The sequence below is a fragment of the Hyperoodon ampullatus genome, assembly GCF_949752795.1.
Source record: "Hyperoodon ampullatus genome assembly, chromosome: 19".
Classification (NCBI taxonomy): domain Eukaryota; kingdom Metazoa; phylum Chordata; class Mammalia; order Artiodactyla; family Ziphiidae; genus Hyperoodon; species Hyperoodon ampullatus.
This window is the reverse complement of record NC_136932.1, coordinates 46597759-46623559: the sequence shown is the minus strand read 5'-3', so window position 1 is coordinate 46623559 and position 25801 is coordinate 46597759. Positions and strand designations below refer to the sequence as shown.

Below are 25801 nucleotides of genomic sequence, written 5' to 3'. Positions count from 1 at the left end.
CACCTCCAAAAAGAAGCAATGAAAATGATCATGCAAGTTCCTTTAGGGCAGGGACTCTGCTTCACCGTTATACCCCATGACTGGCACAGAGTAGATGCTTAATAAACGTTTGCTTGTTGACTGGCCGATTGCTATGCCTCTTACATGTTATCTCATTTAACAGTCACAACACTCTGCAATATATATTCAATAGGTGCCAATAGGAGACGTACCGAGAAGACAATTCAAACAAATGGTCAGAATAAGTCTCAGTTAACGTGGCTAACGCAAGAGGAGAAGGAGAAGAACACATCATCTGATTCGTTCTGAAATTAGTGATGATGGCAAGCAAGGGAAGCGAGAGGTCATTGAGTGATTACAAGAGCCATCAAGTGTTGTGCACCTAACGTCTGCCAAGTGGTTTATGCAGACTTTTAATTCCACCGCTGATGCTCTAAGGTGGGTAATATGATTCCCCATTTTATAGATGAGAAAAAAGAGGCTGAAAAAGCCAAATAATTTGTTCTAGACTAGTGGACTGGACTCTGGCTGTACATCAGAATACCTAGAAAAAAGACACTAAGACAACTAAAGTAGAAGACAAACTATCATGTAGGAGGAAGTAGAATGAAATTAACCCCCTAAGCTAATGCAATTGCTATGGCCAAACACTGTGGGTAGGCAGCAAGGTGCAACAAATAGAATATAGATTTTGGAGTCGGACAAATGTATCTGAATCCCAGATTCACCAGGTCCTCATTTTAAAGCTCTGGACAAGTCATTTAACTTTTTTGAGCTTCAATTTCCTTATCCATAAAATAATAATAATAATTACTTTGAGGGTGTTGTATTAAATAAAATGAGGTGACTTGCATAATTGTAGATACGCAATAAATGCTATTTCCCCTTTCCTTAACTTATCAGTCAAGGGAACAGGGGAGACAAAGAATTATGCAACTGTTATTATTTCTCTGCTTTGTTTCAATGGTTCTCAGTGTTATCAGTGTTATCCTGGCCAGCAGCATCCCCTGGGAACTTGTTAGGAATGCCAATTCTCAGGCCTCGCCTACACCTACTGCCTCAGAGCCTCTGAGGGCAGGGCCCAGCAATCCGTGTTGCCCCAGGTGATTGTATGTGCTCTCAGGTTTGAGAACTACAGCTCTATTTCATTATCGACCCAGTCTGCAACATAGCAGTGGAGGAAACTTGAGTAGCCAGGTAACTTGGCAAGATCACAAAGTTATTCACTGGAGACACCATTCAAATAAGGATCTCAGGCAGAATAATGCTCTTACTGGGAACAATAATTACCAATGGAACACAGACTTTTGTCATTTTACAACTGGAAATATGGGACTCTTTCTGCATCTGTGAGCCTTATCGATGGCATTTAAAGACTTTCTTGTAAGGCAGTTTCTCTGTTCATGTTTCTTTTCCCTACCCGATACTACGCCTGACGATAAGTACTTTATATATCTTCTGTTCACTCACGGTGAGGAAAAATAAGTTAACATGTATAAATACATGTTACATAACCGGGCTCAAAGTAAACAGGCGTACATGTTGTCGAGGAAGTGCTCCTAACGGACCCACAGTCATTCTAGGACCAGGGGGAGTTGGCACAGCACAGCTGTGGGAGGAGAGGGATGCTTGCGCCTCTGCCACGTGGTCCTGCAGCAGGCTCAGCGTCATGGCCATAAAGTCATAGCTGGGTGTGTACCCAGGGGGTTGGGGGAACAGCTTTTCAAAATATGATAGTCCTAGGTAAAATCACAAACACTGTCCTAGACAGCGGGTGCTGGTAAACTGGCTCTTGGGGGTGCCCTGATTTTCATGGTGAAGTACTCTCACTATGGATGATTTCAAGCTACCAATGGTTGAACAGCCTGCTCGCAAAGTTCCTGAATATTCAACCATCGGCACTAAGTGGGCAGTGCAGCTGGCCCCAGCACACCAGTGTGACATCTCCTGTTGGTGGGCCCGACTTTGACATGGCAGGCGGCATGGTGCTTTATTTATAGTGCTTGTAAGTACCTTCAGAATGCTTTAAGATAAATCTCCTAAGGAGGTAATCACACTGAAGGAGATTTTATGAACCCTGCCTGATTCTCAGGAGACCAAATTTACATGTTGAATTCTTTCAGTAGAAACAATTCTTTTGACTTTGCACCTATTTTGACTGGCACTTGTGAAAATAGAATCACCAAAATTGTACTGAATTATTATTTTGAATTGAACAGAATGTTGATAATATAAAATAGATTATAAGGTAGAGATAAACTTCACTGATAATCTCTTCAAAAAAATAATTATATATAATACATAAATGTATATTTATATTATACAGAAGAGTTATGTAAATATTAAAAAACAATCTTTGGCATAATTTTAAACAGTTAGATTTTCAGGAAATTTTATTTGTTCTGATATTTCTATTTATTGCTGAAAAGAAGAATGGAGTGAATTATAGTATTTTGAAGTGAGGTGGTTGACCTCAATTACACAAAGGATAGGAAGTTTTTAGGAAGAAGATCATGGTTTTATTTTTTGCCTGTGGTCTCAGGATAAAATATCATTTTCACTGTCAAATTCTTTTTTCTTTGCAGTCTTGAATTATCTCAGGATTCTTGTAACCTCATAAATAAGACAATAGACTAAATCAAGTGCAAGTGCTTTAACATTATATAAATTCTAATCTTAAAAATATCTACCTGCATATTCATAAAATTTATTTTTGAGTTATATCTGGTACAGTACTTTTTTAGCACAGTATTTTATATTGAAAGCAGTTTCCTGTTAAAAATACGGCACTAAAAGGATAAGAATCCCACCTTTGAATATTTACAAAGCTGTTTAAAAATTCTGAATGTTCTTCAATCTGCCTGTTTGTGCCCTGTTTAAAACGTATTGTCTTAATTATTTGGAAAATGCTAACAAAAATATGAAGGGAAAAAAGTGACTTGGGAGCTTTTTAATTGACATAATATTTATTCGTATTACCTTTTTTTTTTTTGCCACACCGCATGGCATGCGGGATCTTAGTTCTCCGACCAGAGTTCGAACCTGTGCCCCCTGCACTGGAAGCGCAGAGTCTTAACCACTGCATGGCCAGATAAGTCCCAATCGGGAGCTTTCAAAACATATCAATGCCAGGGCTCTACCCACAGATTCTGATTGAATTGGTCTTGACATCAGAGTTTTTAAGCCCCTCCCCCCTGGTAATTCTAGTGGGTAGCCAGGGATAAAAAACAGCTGCAAGTAATATGGGTTAGCAAGCAACTCCCAAACCTAGAGTCTGTTGCCATAGTACCCTGTGTGAGAACAAGTATGTTATTATACTATAATTATTCTAAAGTTGTTTCATGTGTGTGTGAGACCTCACCCATAAAAGGAACTCCCCAGGGACAGGACTGGTGCCTCCCACTGAAACATAGTAGGGTTCTGTCTATGGTGTGTGCTCAGTAGATGCTAAATGGGTGTCTGGTGGCCAGATTTCTATTAATGAAGGCCTCCTTTGGGCTTGTTCTCAAATACCTGGCCACATGAGAGGGATCGCAACGTTCTGTAGACATTACGTGACAATCATCAGAAGGAAAGGTAGCAGAGAAGTAGGGAGAAGATCCTACCAGCCTGTGGACACCGAGGGTGTCCCATTAACAGTAACAACTCAAAATTCCATTACCCTTGTGCCACATACTCATGTACTTCTGGGAGTTTCCCAAAGGTGTTTCACGTGTGCCCATGGTTGAGTCCTCTCCTGCTGAGCCTTGGCTTCTCCACCTAGCTGTCACAGGGCACCACCATGGCCACCAGGCACCACCATCTCTTGTCACAGCCAAGACCCAGGAGCCCTTGAAATATGAAAGTTGCAGGGGGTTCTGGTGCAAAAAGGAAGATAGCCCTTCTTTGAATTATACTCCTTTGAGTTGCCGGGGGGTGGGGGGGTCCCTGAACAGTCCATGGGAGGCTGGGCAGGTGTACAAATCTGGGTGAGAGATCATCAGTCACTGGCCTCTTTCCCTGCCTCAGTCATTCTTTTATTTATTTATTTATTTATTTTTTAAACATCTATTTATTTATTTGGCTGCATCGGGTCTTAGTTGAGGCAAGCGGGATCTTTCATTGCGGCGTGCGGGCTTCTCCCTAGTTGTGGTGCTTGGGCTCTAGAGCTCATGGGCTTAGCTGCCTCATGGCATGTGGGATCTTAGTTCCCCAACCAGGGATTGAACTACGTCCCCTGCACTGGAAGGTGAATTCTTAACCACTGGACCACCAGGGATGTCCCCTCAGTTATTCTTTTTTTTAATAAATTTATTTATTTATTTTTGGCTGCGTTGGGTCTTCGTTGCTGCGCACGGCCTTTCTCTCATTGCGGTGCACAGGCTTCTCATTGCCGTGGCTTCTCTTGTTGTGGAGAATAGGCTCTAGGCGCGTGGGCTTCAGTAGTTGTGGCATGCGGGCTCAGTAGTTGTGGCTCGCAGGCTCTAGAGCACAGGCTCAGTAGTTGTGGCGCACTGGCTTAGTTGCTCCGCAGCATGTGGGATCTTCCCGGACCAGGGCTCGAACCCGTGTCCCCTGCATTGGCAGGCGGGTTCTTAACCACTGCACCACCAGGTAAGTCCCCCACCTCAGTTATTCTTTTTTTGTTTTTTTTGTGTGGTACGCGGGCCTCTCACTGTTGTGGCCTCTCCCGTTGCGGAGCACAGGCTCCGGACGCGCAGGCTCAGCGGCCATGGCTCACGGGCCCAGCCGCTCCGCGGCATATGGGATCCTCCCGGACCGGGGCACGAACCCGTATCCCCTGCATCGGCAGGCGGACTCTCAACCACTGCGCCACCAGGGAGGCCCTCAGTCATTCTTAAAGGTTCCTTCTTACCCGTGGCTGTATCACCTTCTTTACTTCGAACAAGCTCTTGGGGTTTTTCCATTCTTCATGCAAATAGGGTTCTGGAAAGCCATCCCACTGGGTCTTCAGACATGTCTGAACCCGAGGTTGCATTCAAGCTGGTATCACCACTCAAGTCACAGTCCACATACCCAGTGGCAGCAATCAGTACTAGAGGGCAAGCAAGTCACCTCCAGAATATAAAGATAAGGGGTCCCTCTAAGAGGTAAACCAGTCAAATCAATACTTAATATATGAGATTAGCCACCTGAAATAGATCTGCCCCAACTAGGAGAAAGGCAAGGGGAGACAAGGAACATTTCCTGATCACAGATGGTTTTCTAGATATTACATCTATTTTACGAACACCTTTAGGAGGTGGGTATAGTTACCCTCATTTTATAGATGAAGAAACAGAAGTTCAGAGAGACCATGTGGCTCAGATTTTGATCTCAGAGATGTTTGCCCTCAGTGATCTACTTTCTGTCCCTATAGTTTTGCCTTTTCCAAAATGTCAAATAAGTGGAATCATACAGTATGCAGCCTTGTGAGCCTGGTTTCTTTCACTAGCACAAGGCAGTCGACATTCATCTGTGTTATTATATGTTTCTTTTTTTTTTTTTTTTTTTTTTGCTGTACGCGGGCCTCTCACTGTTGTGGCCTCTCCCGTTGCGGAGCACAGGCTCCGGACGCGCAGACTCGGCGGCCATGGCTCACGAGCGCAGCCGCTCCGCGGCATATGGGATCTTCCCAGACCAGGGCACGAACCCGTGTCCCCTGCATCGGCAGGCGGACTCGCAACCACTGCGTCAGCAGGGAAGCCCCTCTCTGCTATTTAGAGGAAAAGGTTTCAGGAATTCCTAGCTTCTACTCCTTCCCTAATTCCTGGCACAGTCCCCATGGGGAATCCACCAACAGAGGATCCCTTGCGGCCTTTGGAAAGGCAGGTGGGAGGAAAATATTTATTCCGGTCAATTGGCATAATTTCCAGGAAAGGCCTCCCTCTTTCACCTTGAAACCATGCTTGTCATGCGGCCCCATAGAGACACATCAGTTGGAGGCCTTTGCCAAGCTTGTTTAATTAGGTTCCTTGCTGAAAAGCTGAGCCATTGGTCTCCAAGGTACCAAGTGGCCCCAAAAGATGGAATCACTTCTCCACAGGGAACTCTTGTCAGAAAGGCTGACATTGAATGCCTTCCTGCATAAAAACAAGCACCTAAAAGTTATTTGCAATACTGAGAAAAGCAAAGTGGTCATGCCAGAATGTCTTGAGCTCCCCAATTGCAACGACCCAGAGAGCTGGTCTGTGAGTTCTGATTAAATTCCAGTGGAAAGGCCAGTGAACAGCACGGGTTCGTGTCTTGGGCCGCTCCGTGTCATCACCCGGGCTTGATAAGGAGGATGAAAGGGAGAGCAACAGGCTCACCTTCAGAAGGAGCTCCCTGTTCCTCTGGGACCAGGAGGCGGTTCCAGGTGCTCCAGCTACTAATGAAGGAAAGCAGTTGGGCTCTGCCCTGGAGTCCCCTCCGGAAGGCCTAAGGCTTAGGCAGGCATGCGGGTCTAGGAGGGGCCCAACAACGAAAGGAGCAACAGAAAAGAATGAGAAGGAGGTGAGGAGTGGGGATCTTCAACCCTTCGTCTCCGTTTGTGCTATAATGTGATCATTTCTATAGCAACCTTATGGAGAAAAGGATTACCGCCCCCTGCATACCTCATTCTACAGAAGAATGGAAGAAACAGATAATAGAATCAATGATTCTTTGTGCAGCCATAACTATTGCTACCCTGAAAGGAGACATTAATTAAAGCCGAAAGGAAAAGATGAAGGTCATGGGTATCAGGGATCAAAGATCAATGAGCAAGTTACTCATCTCTGATTGGTCAACCCAGAGGATGCTGAACTTTGCCTTGTGCACAAGGATACTGCCCAGTACTACTGGTGATGTCTTTTGAAGACCACTGAAAATGTCTTCGCCAACCCAAACAAAGCTGAAATGACCAACAAGGAAAGTAAAGGGCACCACAGCTCACCTGCCTTTTCATAGTGATGTTTTCTGTCTACCAGGACCCAAGGTTCCATTCACTTCCAGGCAACAAGGACCTGCCCAATACCTCTCTCTGCCCACAGCAGCTCACTGAGCAAGTTCTAATTTCTATGATGAGCACTGGAGGGCTTGCCCCACAAGATCCATCAGGTTCTGATCCATCATGAGAACTTTTGTTTTTTCCTGTGGATTAAGAGTAAGAAGTTCTCCTGACAGCTCACTTAATGCAAGTGAGAACTAAATGAGATAATGATATGTGATAGCTCTTTGAAAAAGTTGAAAATTTTATATTCAAATGTCATGATTTTATTGTTGTTAACAACAGCGATTGTTTCTTGCTTTTCCCAGTTAATTTTTTCTTTCCTGTTCTTAAAAAAAAAAAGAAAATAATAATTGTGGCGTCCTTCTCAGGAGCATGGGAATGCTGTTTAATGAGAGCTTTCTAAACGGCTGTTTATTAATGCCCACAGAATTTCCTCTTTTACACACCTCTGTTGGAATGGAGAGCCCTCTAGGGAATGGAAGGCATCATCTACTCTTTATGAAATGCCTCTTGGGTCTGACTCAGTGTGGATGATAAAGTTGGGTGATTAACATGAACGCATGACTTCCCCCAGCTGCATTTCTGCCTTCTGCTTCCCGGACCCAGCCCTCTACCCCCAACTTTTCCTTGACTCCATCTGCAGTGCTTGTGAAGCGGTTTTAGCCCCTCCATAATTTCTATGAAGCCACTCTAAAGCTGCCCTACATAAACATGCAGTCCATTAAAAGCAGTATGATGGTTGCCCAAATGCAGCTTCAGACCATCCCTTAGCTGCTTCCCCTCCAATCAGACTGTTACTCCAAGCCCCTCCTGTCAGGGGACTGTTAAGAATGCACAGCGACTACCCACTGTAGCAGCCACCACCTGGCTGAGTAATCCAATTCAACTCGGCAAAACTTGACTGAATGTTGGAGTCACACAGACCCAGCATCAATCCTGGTTCTACCATTAATGTCTGTGAGAACCTGGGCCAGTCCTTCACTTCTGAGCCCGTGTCCTCATCAGTGGAAACGTGAATGCTTCCTCACATGGTTGCTGCCAGAATTCAAGGTAACATACACCAAGCACCTAGCTCCATATCAAGTGCCCACTAAATACACACAGAAAGGGTGGATATTGAGTAAGTGCGAGAAACATTCTAGAGACGCTAGAATTCTTCGGGAGAGATCAGGGTTGCCTGTGGATAGAGGTCAAGAAAGACTTTGCAGAGGAGCCTTGTAAGAGCCTTGAAAGAAGGGTGAGGAGTTTGGGAGATGGACTGAGGGGAGGGCAAACCGCGCAGGGGAACAGCACGAACAAAGCTGGGACTAGAGCCCAAAGCACTGGGCCCACTGGGGCAGGTAACAGGATGCAGCTGGAGCAGAGTAGGATTGGGGAGGGAGCCCTGGGAGAGGAGGCCAGAGCCAGGAGGAAGCTAGATCAGAAGCGCCTTTCAGGGTCATTGTTAAGTTGTAGGGGACATGGTTTGGCCCACAATATAGCGAGATTCTTGTCAGCAAGGGCCATGTCAGAATACATTAATTACAATAGCAATTGGATAATGAAAGTTGAATGTCGTATATTAAAACCCCCAAAATGCAAGGGTCTCTGAACGATGGAGACGTTTGTCTTCTCTAATCAGAGAAGATGGCAGAATAATGAGAAGATGAGGAATAACAATGAGACTGACTGGTTTAGGAGAGCTGAGTGAGTCCTTTGGATGCTTCTCGTATTGGTGCATTAATGATGCTGTGAAGTGTAGTTCCTGTCTAGTCCTAGAGGCTTGGCTGGCAAGTCAGGTCTCCAAGTCAAGTCACACGTCCTAAAAAAACCACCTTGGAGAGTCTTTCTATTTCAGCTCTCATTGTGTTCTTACCACACACAGGGCATTGCTTTTGGCTTTGGGGGCACAAAGATGAATAGGACCCAATCTGTCCCATAGGAACTTACAGCACAGCTGGGGAGACACAGACAGGCCTCAGGGCCCACCCCAGACTGGTACCCACAGCGAATGTTCAAAGATGGTCAGAAGCTGGCTGAGGCTGGGTCTGAGGGGTTTTCTTCTGTTATTACATTAGACCCGTGCTTCATTTTATCCATGTTGGAGTGGCCATCTTTTTAAAAAATATATATGGGAGTTTTTTTCCATTGGGGAAAATGTGACAAATTCAGAAAGCTAGAAAAAACTACCCATAATTTCACTACCACTCTTCACATTTTGGTGGATCTCTCTCCAATTTCCGTTTCTCTACATGGGCAAGTTTGTCTGATGGTGTGTTTGTTAAATGATCTCACTGTACATACACTTTTGTGTACTACTTTTTCTCAGGAGCTTCATATCATAGGCATTTTTCTTTTCACTAAAGATTTTTTTTTTTTTTTGCGGTACACGGGCCTCTCACTGTTGTGGCCTCTCCCGTTGCGGAGCACAGGCTCCGGAAGCACAGGCTCAGCGGCCATGGCTCACAGGCCCAGCCGCTCCGCGGCATGTGGGATCTTCCTGCACCGGGGCACGAACCCATGTCCCCTGCATCGCCAGGTGGACTCTCAACCACTGCGCCACCAGGGAAGCCCTAAAGATTATTTTTAATGATCATCTTTTAAAAACCTCATGACATTTGATCACGTGACTATGTGAGAGTCTACTTGGTCACGTCCCTTATTGCACTGCAGGCTGTGTGGTATCCAGTGGTGGGCACAGGCTTTGGAGTCAGGCAGACCCGCGTCCTCTCCAAATCCCATTCTGACACTTAGCTGTGTGGCTTTGGACAAGTTACTTATCTCTCTGAGCCTCAGTTTTGTCACCTGTAAATGAAGACAGTCAACCACTTTGCATGATTTATGAGGATCAGAGCTAACACATGTAAAGCACTAAATAAAGCAAGTTAGAGTCCTAGAAATGAATGATGTTCATCTTAAATTGGAAGATCTCAGAGGCCAGGACCTAAATCTAAGCATTTATATATAGAGCCTAACACAGCCACCAGCACACACAGGCACTTTTGCAGAGAGAGCCCCCAAAATGACCAATAGGACACCCTCTACAGCCGCAGCTATCCAAAGGTAGTGGTATAGGAGGAAGAACACGGGCTTTGGAGCTTGACTGTGCTGGGTCTGAATCTCATGTCTACCGCTGTGTGCCTCCGCAACTCATGTAACCTCTCTGAGCCCCATCAATGGGAATCATAAAGCAGGACTTTGTGAAATTTCAATCAAATGAACTATTGCATGGAAAGTGCTTCATGTGACTGTTACCACAATAGGATACAAAACAGCCATTTCACTCCCAAAATGTCCCTCATGCTACCCCTTGATAGTCACACCCTCCCTCCACCTCTAACCTCTGGTAACCACTAATCTGTCCTCCACTGCTGTAGTTTTGTCTTTTTGAGACTGTCATATAAATGGAATCATAACCTATGTACCTTGGTTACATGTAATCTATGCTTCTCTCACTTGGCATAACGCCTTTGAGATTTACCCAAGTTGGTTCATGCATCAACAGTTAGTTCCTTTTGATTGCTGAGTAGGATTCCATGTCTGGGCCCTTTGAAGAGAATACTCAAGACATCCTTGGTGCTATTTCTTTGTGAAGGTTGCCTTCATGAAATTCAAAGCAATTGGTTCCAAGTAATAAATGATGTATTTTAAAATAGTTTCTTCAGCCATGTGCTCCGTTCTTAGCTAATGTTTACCCTGTGGGAGGGTGATCCCCCAAAACATATAATCTAAATGTATGTGCTTCCCCAGTTGGGAGATGAATCATTGAGGGAGGAGTACAGTAGCTATCACTGGCGTCCAGCCTCCTCACGTGCTTCTCCTGCCTCCAGCCAGGCTCCAGGCTGCCCACGTGGTCTCACAGGCAGCCATGCTGTGGATATTCTGTGACAGCCTCCAAAGCCATCTCTATGCCTACATCTGGTGGCCTTGGTTTCAGCTGTCTGACGCCTTACTACTGCTCCCCATGAAGAGAGCCAGCCATGTCTTTGGGGGTTCTTCACTGCTATGTTCACATCACTCTCCTTTTTTTTTTTTTTTTTTTTTTTTTGGCCGCACCGCACAGCTTGCAGGATCTTAGTTCCCTGACCAGGGATTGAACCGGGGTGCTCGGCAGTGAAAGCACAGAGTCCTAACCACTGGACTGCCAGGGAATTCCCCACATCACCCTCCTTGATTTCACTCCTGGGAGCCCATTCATTCCTGTGGCTTGTTTCTCCCGTCATGATTCCATTGCTCTCACTGAGAAGATACTCTCCTGACCAGAGGTTTGGGTTTTTTTCAGCTTCACTGAGATATAATTGACATGCAACATTGTGTAATAGCTTAAGGTGTACAACATGTTGATTTGATGCACTTATATGCTGCAAAGTGATTACCACCATAGCATTAGCGAATACCTCTATCACCTCATAAAATTACCATTTCTTTTCTTGTGTTGAGAACATTTAAGATATATTCTCTTAGCAACCTTCAAGTTTATAATACAGTATTAGTAGCTATAATCACCATGCTGTACATGAGACCCCACAGAACATATTCATCTTACAATTGGAAGTCTGTCCAACACACCTCCTTTTACCCCACACCCCAGCCCCTGGTAACCAACACTCTACTCTCTATGAATTCAGTTTTTTAGATTCCTCAGATAAGTGGTATCATATAGTATTTGTCCTTCTCTGTCTGACTTACTTCACTTAGCATAATGCCCTCAAGGTCCACCCATGCTGTTGCAAATGGCAGGACTTCCTTCTTTCTCATGACTGAATAATATTTCATTGTATATTTACATATATCACATCTTCTTTATCCATTCATCCACTGACAGATACTTAGGTCGTTTCCATATCTTGGCTATTGTGAATAATGCTGCAGTGAACATGGGAGTACAGGTATGTCTTCTAGATCCTGATTTCAACTGCTTTGGAGATACACCCAGAAGTGGGATTGCTGGATCATATGATAACTCTATTTTTAATTTTTTTTTTTGCGGTACGCAGGCCTCTCACTGCTGTGGCCTCTCCCATTGCGGAGCACAGGCTCCGGATGCCCAAGCTCCGCAGCCATGGCTCACGGGCCCAGCCGCTCCGCGGCATGTGGGATCCTCCCGGACCGGGGCATGAACCCACGTCCCCTGCATCAGCAGGCAGACTCTCAACCTCTGCACCACCAGGGAAGCCCTAGTTTTAATTTTTTTAAAGGAACCTTCATGCTGTTCTCCATAATGGCTACACCAATTTACATTCCCACCAACAGTGCACAAGGGTTCTCTTTTCTCCATATCCTCACCAACACTTATCTCTTCTGGCCATAGTTATAATTCTTTTATCAGAATCCTGAACAAAGTGACCTTGCTCTTGCAATGTCATATTGCGACCTAATTATTAAAAGTCTTTGATTTTTATTCTCCCTCAGTCCCTGACTCTAAGATTGATGAGAATGGTTTCTCCCGAGTTGAGCTGGGGGAACGTTTTTAGTGTTGCACCTCAGTGTTGCTTCCAAAGTTGTCCTTCCTTCAGCCAGTGTCTGACTTAAAGCATATTGTTTTTATCTTCCCCAAATTTAAGTTCCCAGCTCACTGGGTGTGGTGGATGGTCTCCAAAGGTGGCCACCATCAATGTCTCTCCTCATTGTATGTGCATGCTACTTGTTCCATCAAGATGTACAGTCTATTTCCTTTTCCCTTGAATCTCGTTCTGACCACCAGAACAACACAGAAGCGTCACTCTAGTCCTAGCCTTTAAAAGGACGTGAAAAAGGTGAGGCTCTCATGCTCTCTGAGGAAGGCAGCCACCATAAAGAAATGCACGGTCTTCTAAATGAGAGACCACGTAGGGAAAGAGGGAGGTCCCATAGAGGAAGGCCATGGTGCCAGACATGTATTTGAAGCCTTCCTGAACCTTCCAGCTCAGCCCAGCCACCATCTGAATGCAGCAGACTGAGTGACCCAGCTCTCACTACTTGTCACCACCCAGACAAGCCCTTCCTGAATTCCTGACCAACAGAATAATGAGAAATAATAAGTCATGGCGGTTCTGAGCCACTAAATTTTGAAGTAACTTGCTACCCAGCAATAGATAAGAAAAACATTGAAAGACAATCCCCCAAGTTTTCAAGAGGCAGCTTTTGCCCTTTTCCTTGCTTCAGCATCTCAGTCCAGAGCCAAACCTGTGTTTCAACTTGTCTTCATGCCTCCCAGAAGGGCTTGAGGGTCTTCGTGCAAATAGAATCCCTGGTAGCTTCTGTCATGTGCCCTGACCTGCCAACCCCCACCTGTGACATGAAGACATGATTCCTTATCTCTCCTCAGATTTCTCTTATGATGGAAGCTTTCAGGGAAAAGTGAAAATGAGTTTGCTCTCCCTAATCAGTGAAATAATGTACAGAAAGAAATCAGCCTGAAAGCCCAAACTGGCTCCAGACAACCTCCAGTGCAGGGAGACCCCATGCAATTAACAAGCATAGGAGCTACATTTATTTAGTGCTAGCTGTGTACCAGGCTCCAGCTAAGTATGTTTGGTGCAGCATCTCATTGAAATCCTCAGAACTACACTGGGAGACAGCTATTATTTTTATCTCCATTGTACAAATGAGAAAAGTGAGGCTTAGTAAGATTAAGTAACTTTCCCTAAGTCACATAGCTATTAGCCCATCTTTTAACAAGATCAGATGTCTTTTTCTGGGTTGTGGTAGCCATATACACACCAGAGAGACACCTCAGCTCAGTGCTTTCAGCCACAGAAAATGCCAAGGAGAAGACCCCAGAGCTTTCCAACCCTTTTCATTCCCTGACACACATAAAAAGTGACAACATAAGTAGGGCACACTGGGATAATGGGTTAAGGTTGCTTCAGGTAGAGGTGACAAGCCTAGGGCACTCCAGTTGGGAAACTCAAACTTTTTGTAATCCAAAATCACTTCATTTCCCCAAGTCCTTTGTACCTCTTAGAGGGGATAAGGATAAAAAAAAAATTTTTAAATATAACTTAATGTAGATAGGTTATCATCTCAGAGCCTTTGGAAGAGCAGCCTTCAACCTGTAGAAAGGGCCCAACCTGGGAGATGTGTGTTCTTTTTTTCTTTTTCTTTTAAAATAAATTTATTTATTTATTTTTGGCTGCACTGGGTCTTCGTGGCTGCACACGGGCTTTCTCTAGTTGCGGCAAGCGGGGCTACTCTTTGTTGCGGTGTGTGGGCTTCTCACTGTGGTGGCTTCTCTTGTTGCGGAGCATGGGCTCTAGATGCACGGGCTTCAGCAGTTGCAGCACGCAGGCTCAGTAGTTGTGGCTTGCGGGCTCTAGAGCACAAGCTCAGTAGTTGTGGCGCACAGGTTTAGTTGCTCCGCGGCATGTGGGATCTGCCCAGACCAGGGATCAAACCCGTGCCCCCTGCACTGGCAGGCAGATTCTCAACCACCGTGCCACCAGGGAAGCCTGAGATGTGTGTTCTTGAGATGTGACCTTGGACAAATGTCTTAGCCTCTCTCGGCTTGTTTCTCTCTGAAGAAAAGTGAGAACTGCGCCAAAGGATTACAAAGTGAGCACAGTGGGTAAAGAAGGCATGAGGATTGGCCCTCATTCCCAGTAGGAAAATTCAGCCTTGGACACCACTGGAGAGAGAAGACAATTGTTCCCTTCAAAAGAAACTAATCAAGAAGGAAAGAATTTTCTAGAAATTAATGATAGTTTGGGTGTTACCTTCCAGATGCTTTGGGATTTATTCAGTTTTCTCCTGGCATTTTATTTTATCTTTAGGAGTTTTACTGATGTAACGCACATACCACACAATTCACCCATTTAAAGTATACAACTCTGTGGTTTTTAACATATTCACAGAGTTATACAACCTTCGCCATAATCTAATTTTAAAATATTTTCATCACTCCATAAGGAAACCCCGCTCTTCCCAACACCTACCCCTCCCAGCCCCTAGGCTAATCTGCTTTTTTTTTTTTTTTTTTTTTTTTTTGCAGTACGCGGGCCTCTCACTGTTGTGGCCTCTCCCGTTGCGGAGCACAGGCTCCGGATGCGCAGGCTCAGTGGCCATGGCTCACAGGCCCAGCTGCTCCGCGGCATATGGGATCCTCCCGGACCGGGGCACGAACCCGTATCCCCTGCATCGGCAGGCGGACTCTCAACCACTGCACCACCAGGGAGGCCCTAGGCTTATCTACTTTATGTCTGCATAGATTTGCCTATTATGGATATTTCAGATAAATGGAATCATACAATACATCTTTGTATTGTGTGACGGGCTTCTTTCACTTAACATAGTGTTTGCAAGGTTCATCCACGTTGCAGGGTGTATCAGTACTTCATTCCTTTTTAGTACTGAATTACATACTATTGTATAACTATACTACATCTATTTATCTATTCATCAGTTGATGGATATTTGGGTTGGTTTTTTTTTTTTGCTATTATGAATAAAGCCATGAACATTTGTGTACAAGTGTTTTGTGTGGATGTATGTCATTTCCCTTGGGTATATGCATAGGAGTAGAATGGCTGAGTCATATGGTAACTCCATGTTTAACATTTTGGGAAACTTTCAAACTGGTTTCCAAAGCAGCTGCCCCACCTACACTCCCACCAGCAGTGTATGAGGGTTCTAGGCTCCTCAAGCAGCAGTGTCTGACACAGCCAATTATGCATAGGGGCCTAGACCAGAGAGAACATGAAATCAGCACTGCAGCTAAGATGAAAAAAAGAATGAGAGTGTTCATTTACCTACATGCCTAGAGGCTGGAGGTTGAGGCTAGACTGACAGGTTGGAGCCTTGGGCAATTCTCCTTATCACTCCAATTCAAGAATTTTAAAGATTTACGGTAATACTAAGTTGAAAATGTCAGAAAAACATGTTTTCAAAGTCATTCACCATTTCTCAGCCAGACTTGTCAGCAGCAAATGTTATGTGTGTGTGTGTAAATGTGGGCTAATGTCTATAAATAGAAAACTTTCAGGATAAAAAAAAATTTTTACTTTGATTAAAAAAACTAGATTCCTGGGGCTTCCCTGGTGGCGCAGTGGTTGAGAGTCCACCTGCCGATGCAGGGGATACGGGTTCGTGCCCCGGTCCGGGAAGATTCCACATGCCGCGGAGCGGCTGGGCCCGTGGGCCATGGCCGTTGAGCCTGCGCGTCCGGAGTCTGTGCTCTGCAACGGGAGAGGCCACAACAGTGAGAGGCCCGCGTACCGCAAAAAAAAAAAACAAAACTAGATTCCTATGGATAATCATGGGTGCCCAAAATGAAATCTCTCCATACATCTCCAGAAACCATACAGATCAATAAGGAGAGCAATTAAACCACCCATAACACAACCTTAATGAAACTATAGATGGAATTTTTGATACATAAGAGGTGCTCAATGTTCCCTGAATTAATGAATTAATGAATAAACGGCAAAACAGCAGAGGAAATGAAGTGTGATTAACATGCTAGATCCACATTCTACTAATTCTGACACGCTGGCCTTATGAGCCAAAATCAATAGGAAAATGTAATTGGGATCCAGGTTAAGGCTTTAAATTTAGGTACCCTACCAACACCTGGCATGGTGCCTTGCACGTAGTAGGAGCTTCACATACATTTGCTGAATGAGTTGAAGTCATGATCCTTGCCACTGGAACTCACTATCTTGTGGAAGAGAGAGACCTTTAATTCCATAAATACCATCCCGTCTGAGAAGTACAGGGGTCTCTATGGGTAGCAGTGGGTCCCAAAGGAGGGGCATGCCCTTGAGTGGGCACTTGGATAGCTTCATTCAGGATCAGGTTTCTCCAAACCTTCAGAACATCTCTATCTCTACCTCCTGTTAATCAGCTGCTGTCAATACCATGGAGACACAGCATCTCTGAAGAGAATGAATCCCTTTCCATTGACATCTGGGGAGGCACCCGTTCCCTTTCAGCTTTGAGTAATGAATGCACAAGAGGAGCTTCATTAGAACTCTGAAACTGACTAGGGCTCATAACCTTGAGGTTGGCTGAGCCCAAGAGCCCCTATGCCCCCTAATTTCAGCCACTGGCCCAAAGCAGGCCTCTCTAATCACCGGTCTCACCTACTTCTATTCCCAAACTGATGTGGGTTTTCCTACCCCCACTGCTGACCTCCCTCTTGCCGCGTCCATGATGTTCTCTGACACCCTTGTACCTTGCAAATAAATTCCTCACTCTCCCAGCACCCCAGCCTGTTCGTGCCATATATATTTGCCCATGCTTCTCCTCCCATCTGGAATGCTCTACTTGCCTCACTTATTCACCTGAAAAAACATTCTTTTCTCTATGAAGACTGAGCTTAAGCATTACTTCTCCTATGAAGGTGTCCTTTGCTTCCCCTAGCATCGTGTCTTCTAAGATTTTTTTCATGTTAACTGCCGAATGCAAACCAATCAGATGACACTGGTTCTTTAAAAAATGAATGCAATCTTAGGCCAAATTAACAAAGGCATGGTATCAAGAAGGGAGGTAAAAATCTACTTTGCATTCTGCTTTATTCAGTGTACATACAGAAACAGTGATTTTCAAGTATGGTCCATGGACTCCTGGGAATCCCCGAAATCCTTTCAGGGGATTCTCAAAGTCAAAACTACTTTCATAATAATATTAAGACTTTATTTGAGCATCAGTGATAAGAACACACACACACACACACACACACACACACACACCAGTGCTTGGCCAAGAAATAATCACCACCTCCCAGCCTCCCCCATTATTAAAAAGCAATAAACACTCTAACAAAAGAGAGACATCAGGTTGCCTGGTATTATCATTCTCCCATTCAACAAATGCTTACAACTCTCCACCTGGGCAGCAGACACACAGCTGGCCCAGAAGATTTTGCACTGACCAGCACATGGTCCCTGCCCTCCAGGGGTTCACTCTCAGGTGAGAGACAATTATATAAAGAGATGATTGTAGAACTGTCTCTTCCGTCCACAGGGTCTCAACCACACTGAACAGCGTGGGAGTTCCTGAGCAAGTGGTGCTATTTGGAGCCTTTGCTTAAACTGCCCCTCTGCCTGGCATGCCCCTCCACTCCCGCCCCACCCCCAAGTTAGCAACGGCCGCCCACCCGTGCCCCCTTCTCTGACAGCGGGTTTCCCACTGCAGCAGATCCCAACTGGAAGAGGGGAGATACCACCACCTTAAATCAAGTTCTGAAATTTTATTTTTACCTAGGATTGGACACTTCAATGAATGAGTTAGGACTCTGAAGAATGATCCCTCCCAGGCAGCTTTCTGTTTGCCTATCTCTAATCCTCAACATCCAGGATGACAGCACACAGTAGGGAACAACATACACCAGAGCTTTCACAAATTGATGTATTTACTTCATTATCTGCTGATCAACTGAGTGCACTACCCCGACATTCCCTGCTGCTCTCCCTCCCTCCTCCCTCCCTCCCTCTCACGCTCCCTTCCCTCTTTCCCGGCTGCTCTCCTTTCCCTCCTAAATCTGTAGTGTTTGGTACATTCACAGACCTGGCTTAGCAGTTCTGTGACCTTGAAAAGGGGCGCAGCCTCTCTGAGCTCCCTTCTCCCTGGCTCCCCAGGCCGGGTTCTGGGTGAAGCACTTGGTGTACATTACGGCTCATGACTCCTCACCGTGGCCCCGAGTGGTAGGTACGGTCATTACTCTGCTGGACAGACAGGGAAACAGGAGCTGAAGGAGAGGAGGTAAGTGACCCAAGAGTAACTTGTGTGGAGTTGGGATGTGACCCAGGTCTGCATTCTCCACCGATTTCAGGCTCACGATAACCTCATGACTGCTGGCTTGCTCCTCCCCGCTTTCCTGCTAAGATGGAGTAAAGTAGGCAAGGGCCGGTCAAAACAGATCACAGGTTCACACAGCCTGACGTGCCGCCATCTACTGCAGCTGCTCTGGCGTTCTTTGTTTCGCCACTCTGGGACACAATAAACCCCAAGATGGCAAGGACCAGGGTTTCTGCCTCTCTGGGCTGGTGTCAGGAAGAGCAGCTGCTGGGCGGACCGCTGGGCACAGTGCAACTGCGGGGGCCTGGGGTGACAGGCAGGGACGGGACCAGCCCACAAGGAACTAAGACCTGATGTGGAGAGAGCTAGAGAGATGTGTGAGCACCGCGGGAGCAGCAGAGGACAGCTTCCTCAGAGGGATGTTTACTGGCCCCACCCCATACCGTGTCCTACGTCAGGCTCTTCGATTTCATCTTATCTAATCCTAATGAAGGAGGAAACTGGACTTGAAGCCAACACCCTTGAAAAGCTGCTGAGCTGAGATTCAAATCCAGATCTGCGTGGTTCTTAAACCCATGCCCTGCCCTCTGTACAGGCAGCTATATGAGGGCACGCCAGCCCTGGGTCTCAAAGAACGATGCCCAGAGTAAATGAATCACTTTCAGTGCAAAGTGAGAAAACACATTCTCCCCAAATCTCACATCATAACCAGCTGGAAAAGCAAACATAAAGGAGACACTGGAGACACAAACATGGTAAGAAGATCCGTCTGAGCAAATATCAGCTTCTCCTACCCCTGATTTCCTGCTCCCAGCCAACGAGGCTAGTGGATATTCCAAAACTGCTGCCGCTGATTAGTGCCAGGCGAAGCGAGGGCTCTCAATATCAGTGTCTCCAAGGCAGCTGCACTCACTACGTCCTGGAGTCTCAGTTCTGTTTTTTATACTGTAAGACAGAGAGATCATTACGAGCGGGTGAGGGAAGCCAGCGGGGGGAAGGAGGACCCGGGAAGTCCTGAGAACCGTGGTCACTAGGCCTCAGCCGCCTCCTGCAAGGGCTTCTTAGAGGCAGTGGAACCCGGTCAGCAGGCATCAGACAGTCAAGTCTCTAGTTGGTTCCAGTAGAAAAGGAAGCTGATGGGGTTGGGGAGAGAGGATAAGAAAGACACTGGGAACATTGGAATTGAAAATTGTGGTGTGTCCAGTCTTCCCTTCAAGCTGAGTCTCGTTCAGAAGAAAAAAAAAAATCTCCGGTTATAGAAGACAACATTCAGAAACCAACTAGTCCGATCACTGAGTTTAAAAAACAAATCCTGGACCCCACCTCTGGAGATCTGATTCAGAAGGACAGAGGGGTGGGGTGTGCACCAGCTCTCAAGGCTGTTCTAATACCAGTGTAAGGACCAGCAAGCCTGTCTGTATTCCTGACTCCCTTCCTGCCTCTACCAAATCAGACACTCGAATGTTTCCTCAGTAACCCTGCCTCACCCAGCTTTCCTCTCTGAGCCGTCACAAGGCTGCTGCCAGCTTTGGCACTATTGCTACCAGCAGGACTGTTCTCTTCCTTCTTCCTGTGGCCCCATCTCAGCTTATTCAGCACTGAGGCAGAAGTTTGCCTTCAGGGATGAAGGATGCGCACCCCCTTGCATTAAACGCAGCCAGAAGGGCATCTGCCATCACCTTCGGGCTTCTGGAGGAGGGGAGCGGCTGGGGACCGGAGGGGGGCCTCCACAGCGCTGATCGGTCTCAACTGTGGGGCAGGGGCGACCCCTGGTGGTCACGGAGATTACAGCCCTCAACCCCAACTCGCAGGTGGAAGTCCAAGCCGAGCACTTACCTTGTTCAGGATCCAGTCAGCATCTTCAATGGCTCTTTTAATAATCTGCTGGATCCTCTCAGGGTTGTCTTCATCCGAATGAACTCGGAAACTCTGGAGGTTTAAGCATAGGGAAAGATGACTAGGCAAAAATCACAGGACTGGCAGCTTCAGAGCAGCAGCTGTGGGCCAGGCACGCCGTGGGCACCGTACACTCAGCATCACTCTTACCCTCCACAGACAGTTATGATGATCCCACCCTGAGAGGAGGAAACAGGCTCAGAAACTCTAACCTGCCGTGAAGCAATGGCACCAGCATTTGAATCCTGGACTATCTGCCTACACAGCCTGTACTCCGAACAGCAGGGCAGCCGTGAAAAGGAAGACTGGGCCCAAGTTACCCCCAAATCAAGCTGGGCCCAAAGGTTATCGGGTAGCAGAGGCCTAAGGGAAACTTCCATCTCTCTGCTTTGTTTGCTCTTCCCAGGAAGCTGCTTTCACCAGGCTGAGCTCTCTGCATGGCTTCACCACAGAGAAGAGCAGAGTTTCTCCAGACCCATGTTGGAAAGCCATGCAGGGAAGGGAGGGGCAGTGGAGAGCGTGGCTTTGGAAAATCCAGCCAGGCCCAAAGCAGAGCAATGCAGGGCTGCTGTTTGCTTTGACCAGATGTTCGCCTTTGAAAAGCAACATGAGATTCAGGTTCACTGGTGTGGCTCTCATGGCCCTTCAAAAGAACTGGTTACTTCCTCTGATATGTCACTCTCAACCCCACACGTCCTCCTACTTATCTTTAGGAGCACCTCAAATGCTCACCTCCAGGAAGTCCTCCCAGACTCCCTCAGACAGCTAACTACTCCTTCTCCATGTTTCCACAATCCTCTGTTGCTACCTCTATTTTTTTTACTTTCCATACTATATTTATATAAATTTTAGCTTTTAACTTTCTATTTGGAAATAATTTTTAATCTACAGAAAAGCTGCAAGAATATTACGAAAGAATTCCCTACCAGAATCACAACTGTTACTATTTTGCCACATTTGCTTTATCATTCTCTATATGGGTTTGTATAAAAATTTTTGGAAGCATTTAAAGTTTCAGGTGTCATGCCCTTAACCCCTGAATACTTTGGGTGTGTAAGCAAGGGCATTCTCTTACATAACCACAGTAATCAAATTCAGAAAATTAAACACTGATATAATACTGTTATCTAATCTACAGTCCATATTCCAGCTTCATGAATTTCCCCAATAATGTCCTTCACAATCATTGCTTTTTCTGGTCCAGGATCCAATCTGGGATCACTCCTTACACTTAGTTGCCACGTCTCTTTAGTCCCCTTTAAACCAGAGCAGTCATCTGCCTTTGCATTTCAGCACGTTGACACATTTGATGAGCACAGGTTGGTTATGTGGTAGACGGCTGCTCAGTTTGGGTTTACCTGATGTTTTCTCATGATTAAATTCAGGTTGTGCATTACTGGCAGGTATGCCTGTCAAAATGATGTTATGTCTCACACTCTATTTTAATTATCTGTTTAGCTGCCTTATTCAAGCCCTGGCACAGAGCTGCTGTGCTGGGTGCATCCTGTTTCCGGAACAGAAAGCAGAGAGAGGAGCTGAGCTGGCCAGCACTGCTTTCCGGTGGCTCTTACAGAACTGCCACCCCCAACCCCACCACCGGAAAAACCATCCCTGCCCACTGCCCCTGGCCCCCAACCCTGTGATAGGCCCCCTATTACAGGAAGCCCCCCACCCCAAGCCCAGTGGACCCTGCTCCCACCTGCCTGACAGCATGCTTATAATGCTCCTGGATGCCCTTGGTTGGCAGCTGCCGGCAACAGCGCAGCAGGTATCGGTAGAGCTGCAGCGGCCTCTGGACCAGCTCTGCCCCCGGTAGCGGGGCCATCTGCAAGACCTCGGTCCCTGGAAAACACAGAGCATCACTTCTAGGTATCAAGCCAATACTCAGCCCTGGCCCCCAGCTTCCAGCGCTCTGCGAAGCAGACGTATTTGATACAGTGCGGAGCCAGGTCCCCAGGGAACCCAGACCCCGAGCTCAGGCTGCGCATTCGGTCCTGCAGAAGTCTCAGCTCAGAGCAGGCCTGCAAGAACCAAAGGTGAGAGGCACAGCCTCATCCTGTCGTCTTCCTTCTGGAGACCAGCTTCAGGTGGTGGATGAGGAGGTGTCATGCCAGGAGGAATAAGGGAGATGAGCAGGAAGATCCTGCGTCACAGTCACTGAGAAACCAGCTGACTTCAGGCAACAGAGGGAAGAATGCCCAGAGGTCTGAGCCTCGCTACTCAAAGCGTGGTCCTGGACCAGTAGCACTGACATCACCCATGAGCTAATTAGAAATGCAATGTCACCCCAGACCTACTGGACAGAACTTGCAATTTAACAAGATGCTCCAGAGGATCCTGCCTGGACCTCTACTACAGCATCTTGCCTGGTGCCCCTGCCTAAAGCCTGTCACTCCCCAGACGCCCCCACAGTGACACAAGAATGAGTTCTGGAACCAGTTTCTCAGCTCACCCCAGAGTCAGACACAAGGAACTTCTCCCAGACCCTTTCAGCCGGCAAGTAGGTTACCTCTTGTGCCTTTGCACACACAGCCCCCTCAGCATGGAGCTCCCTTCCCCGTCTCCTCCATGTGAGGAACTTGTGTTCATCCTTCCAGGGCCAGGTCAGTGTCACTTCCTCTGGGAAGCCCTTAGTGACTGTCCCTCCCTGGGGGGGGGGGGGGTGCAGTGCCACGTTCCTGGAGCTGTAACAGCGCTTCCCACACTGCTGGGGATTCATCAGCTGCCAGACCTACTGAGCCTGGCCCGGGCCCCAATGCTTCGTGCCCTGTTTGTTGAACTGGACTGAATGGAATCTGTTATCTCCTCTGCACAGATTTCCCCTCTCTGAGAGAGAAGCTCACTGTGTTCCAAATGGAGAAGCTAACAGACCAAGATTAAGTGAGGGGCCTTAGTTTTAAAGTAACATAAAAAGAAGACAATCCCCATCCACTCAAAAAAAGAGAGAACCAGAATACTAAATCTAAATACTAATCTATCTCAAATTAGGAAAGGACACTTACTAAGGAGCTAGTTTCAGAAGCTCCTTCATTCCATTTCCAGCATATGATCTTCCTGGCAACAATAAATGTCTGTCTCCACAGTTTAAATTTGCCCATTGCTCCTGGTACTATGGCCTTTCACTCTGACACCGGGGTGGGCAGGTGGCCGCCTGCCCCCCACCCCAATCCTCCCACCTGGTAACATCCTGGGATGAGCCACTGGGAACCCACCCCTCCAGGTCTCAGCCCACAAGGTCTGGGTGGGGCTCCACGCCAGGCCTGACCAATCAGAGCCCTTTATCCACATGGTCACGAGGACTGGGTCACAGATGGGCACGTGACAAACTGGTCCAATCAGAGCAAATCTCAACACCTCTGCAGGAGTGAGTGGCAAGGCTTCATTCTTTCCCTCTAGACTTGATGCTGAGAGGACTTCACCCTTAGGAAAGCCATCTTGCCTCCTCCTGAAGCCTGAGATTGAAGCCACACAGCAGACGGCAGAGCTGAGACCCTGATTGAAACCAAGTCTAAAGAAGTCACCTGAGTCCCAAAACCATGCACCTGAAGGCAGTCCCAGATTTGCCTAGGGTCCCAACAAACCGCAGGTTTGGGTTTGTTGTTTTGTCACTTGCAACCAAGAGTCCTAACTGATGGACAGATCTAGGCCTCCCAAATTCTGCTTCACCAATGAGCTCTGATGGCTCCAGCTCTAAGGAAGAGTGCCAACAGGGCAGAGCTCTTCAAGGTTCTCTTGCCACGTTTATCAACCTGCCAGTCCGACTAGTCACACTTCAGCACAACAAACAGAGGGGAGCCACATATCATGGGGACAGAGACCTTCAAGGGCTACCACAGAGGACATACCACTGAAGACTAATGGGCAGACTCCACTGGCAGGCTTTCCCAAACTATATAAAGTGCTAATCAAATATTGTAAAATGCTAGTCGTGTAACAGATGGTTACCATCTGCAGTCTTTAAAATTAACACTTGGAAAGAACACAACTTTGTTACATTACTTAAAAACCCAAGCAATACTTAGAAACCAACCCAGCAAGTATGGGCGGGAGATTATTTTCAGCTCAATTATAATACTTAGTCATTCTCAGTAATAACTAGAAGAGAATGCCTGTGTGGGTCCACTCAGACGAGTTAAACTAAAAATGCTTTAATTTAATTTAAAGCATGGGTTTGCTATTAAGGCACAATGAACCTCACAGCATCATTGCTAAATCTGTAGTCAAACCCTGTAGCCCTGGGAACCCTTGCTTCGCATATCCTGCTCTTTGGATTTGACCTTAGCCTCCCCACCTGAGCTCCCTGCCTCTGTAAAGACCCCTCTGTCTTCCCAGGCAACCAAACCAAAGCCATCACAGAGACAACCTGCTTTCTCCTCAGTCCGCACGCCACTGGTCTCTAAGTCCTATCAAATTCTACCTCTGGACGCCCCTCAAATCTGCCCCCTCCTCTCTATTTCCACTGCACATCCTCGGTTCAGACTCTTATCACAACTCAGGCAGACACCTGCAAGAGTTCCCAGCAATCTGTTGTCCGACAATCTAGTCTCCACTCAACAGCCAGAGTGAATCTTTCCAAAACATAAATCTCAGCATGTCACGTTCCTGCCTAAAACCCCTGATGTCCATCCCATCCCTACCACTCATGACAACTTTTCCCAAAATGTGGGACAAAGATGAAAATATTTTAAGCAGTATATGGAACGACATCTTTTTATTGTCATGCTTTTACATTTATTTTCATGTGTAATGAGAAAAAAAAATTCCATAATCTCATAGGTATTATGGCTCACAACAGTTTAAAAAATGAACGGGCAGAAAAGTGATTTTTAAAAATGTATCAAGCAAGTAAGAATGTAATTGAAATCTGGATATGCCAAGAATCATGAAAGTGGTACTGAACTTTGGAAAAGCACTGGTCTATGGTATCAAATCCATACTGCTTTCTATGGCCTCCAAGACCCCCTCTTGCTCTGGCCCCTGCCCACCTCCCCGCATCACATCACCCAACACTGGCTACTGAGTCCAGGCAAACTGAACTCTGATGGCACACGACAGCCTGTGTCACGTTTGCCTCAGTCTCAGCACCGTGACAGAATGCTTGGCATATAACAGATGTACTAAGGTTCTCCAGAGAGGTAGAACCAATCAGATACATATACAGAGATAGAGAGAAAGAAAGAGATTATAAGAGATTGGCTCACATGACTATTGAGGCTGGAAAGTTCAAAGTCCGCAGAGCTGATATCCCAGTTTGAGTCA

General features: G+C 46.4%; 1 protein-coding gene across 1 annotated transcript; it reads right to left on the bottom strand.

The window, feature by feature from the left end:
- Window positions 1-20293: 20293 nt before the first annotated feature.
- LYRM9 (LYR motif containing 9) lies at window positions 20294-22406 on the bottom strand (the record flags this gene model as incomplete). The annotated part of the gene is made up of 3 exons (XM_079725583.1): window positions 22242-22406; window positions 20483-20575; window positions 20294-20395 (listed from the first exon to the last, which is right to left on the bottom strand). The coding sequence occupies exons 1-3, from the start codon at window positions 22365-22367 to the stop codon at window positions 20294-20296; spliced, it is 321 nt and encodes a 106-aa protein (XP_079581709.1). The 5' UTR covers window positions 22368-22406.
- Between the last annotated feature and the right edge of the window lie 3395 nt (window positions 22407-25801).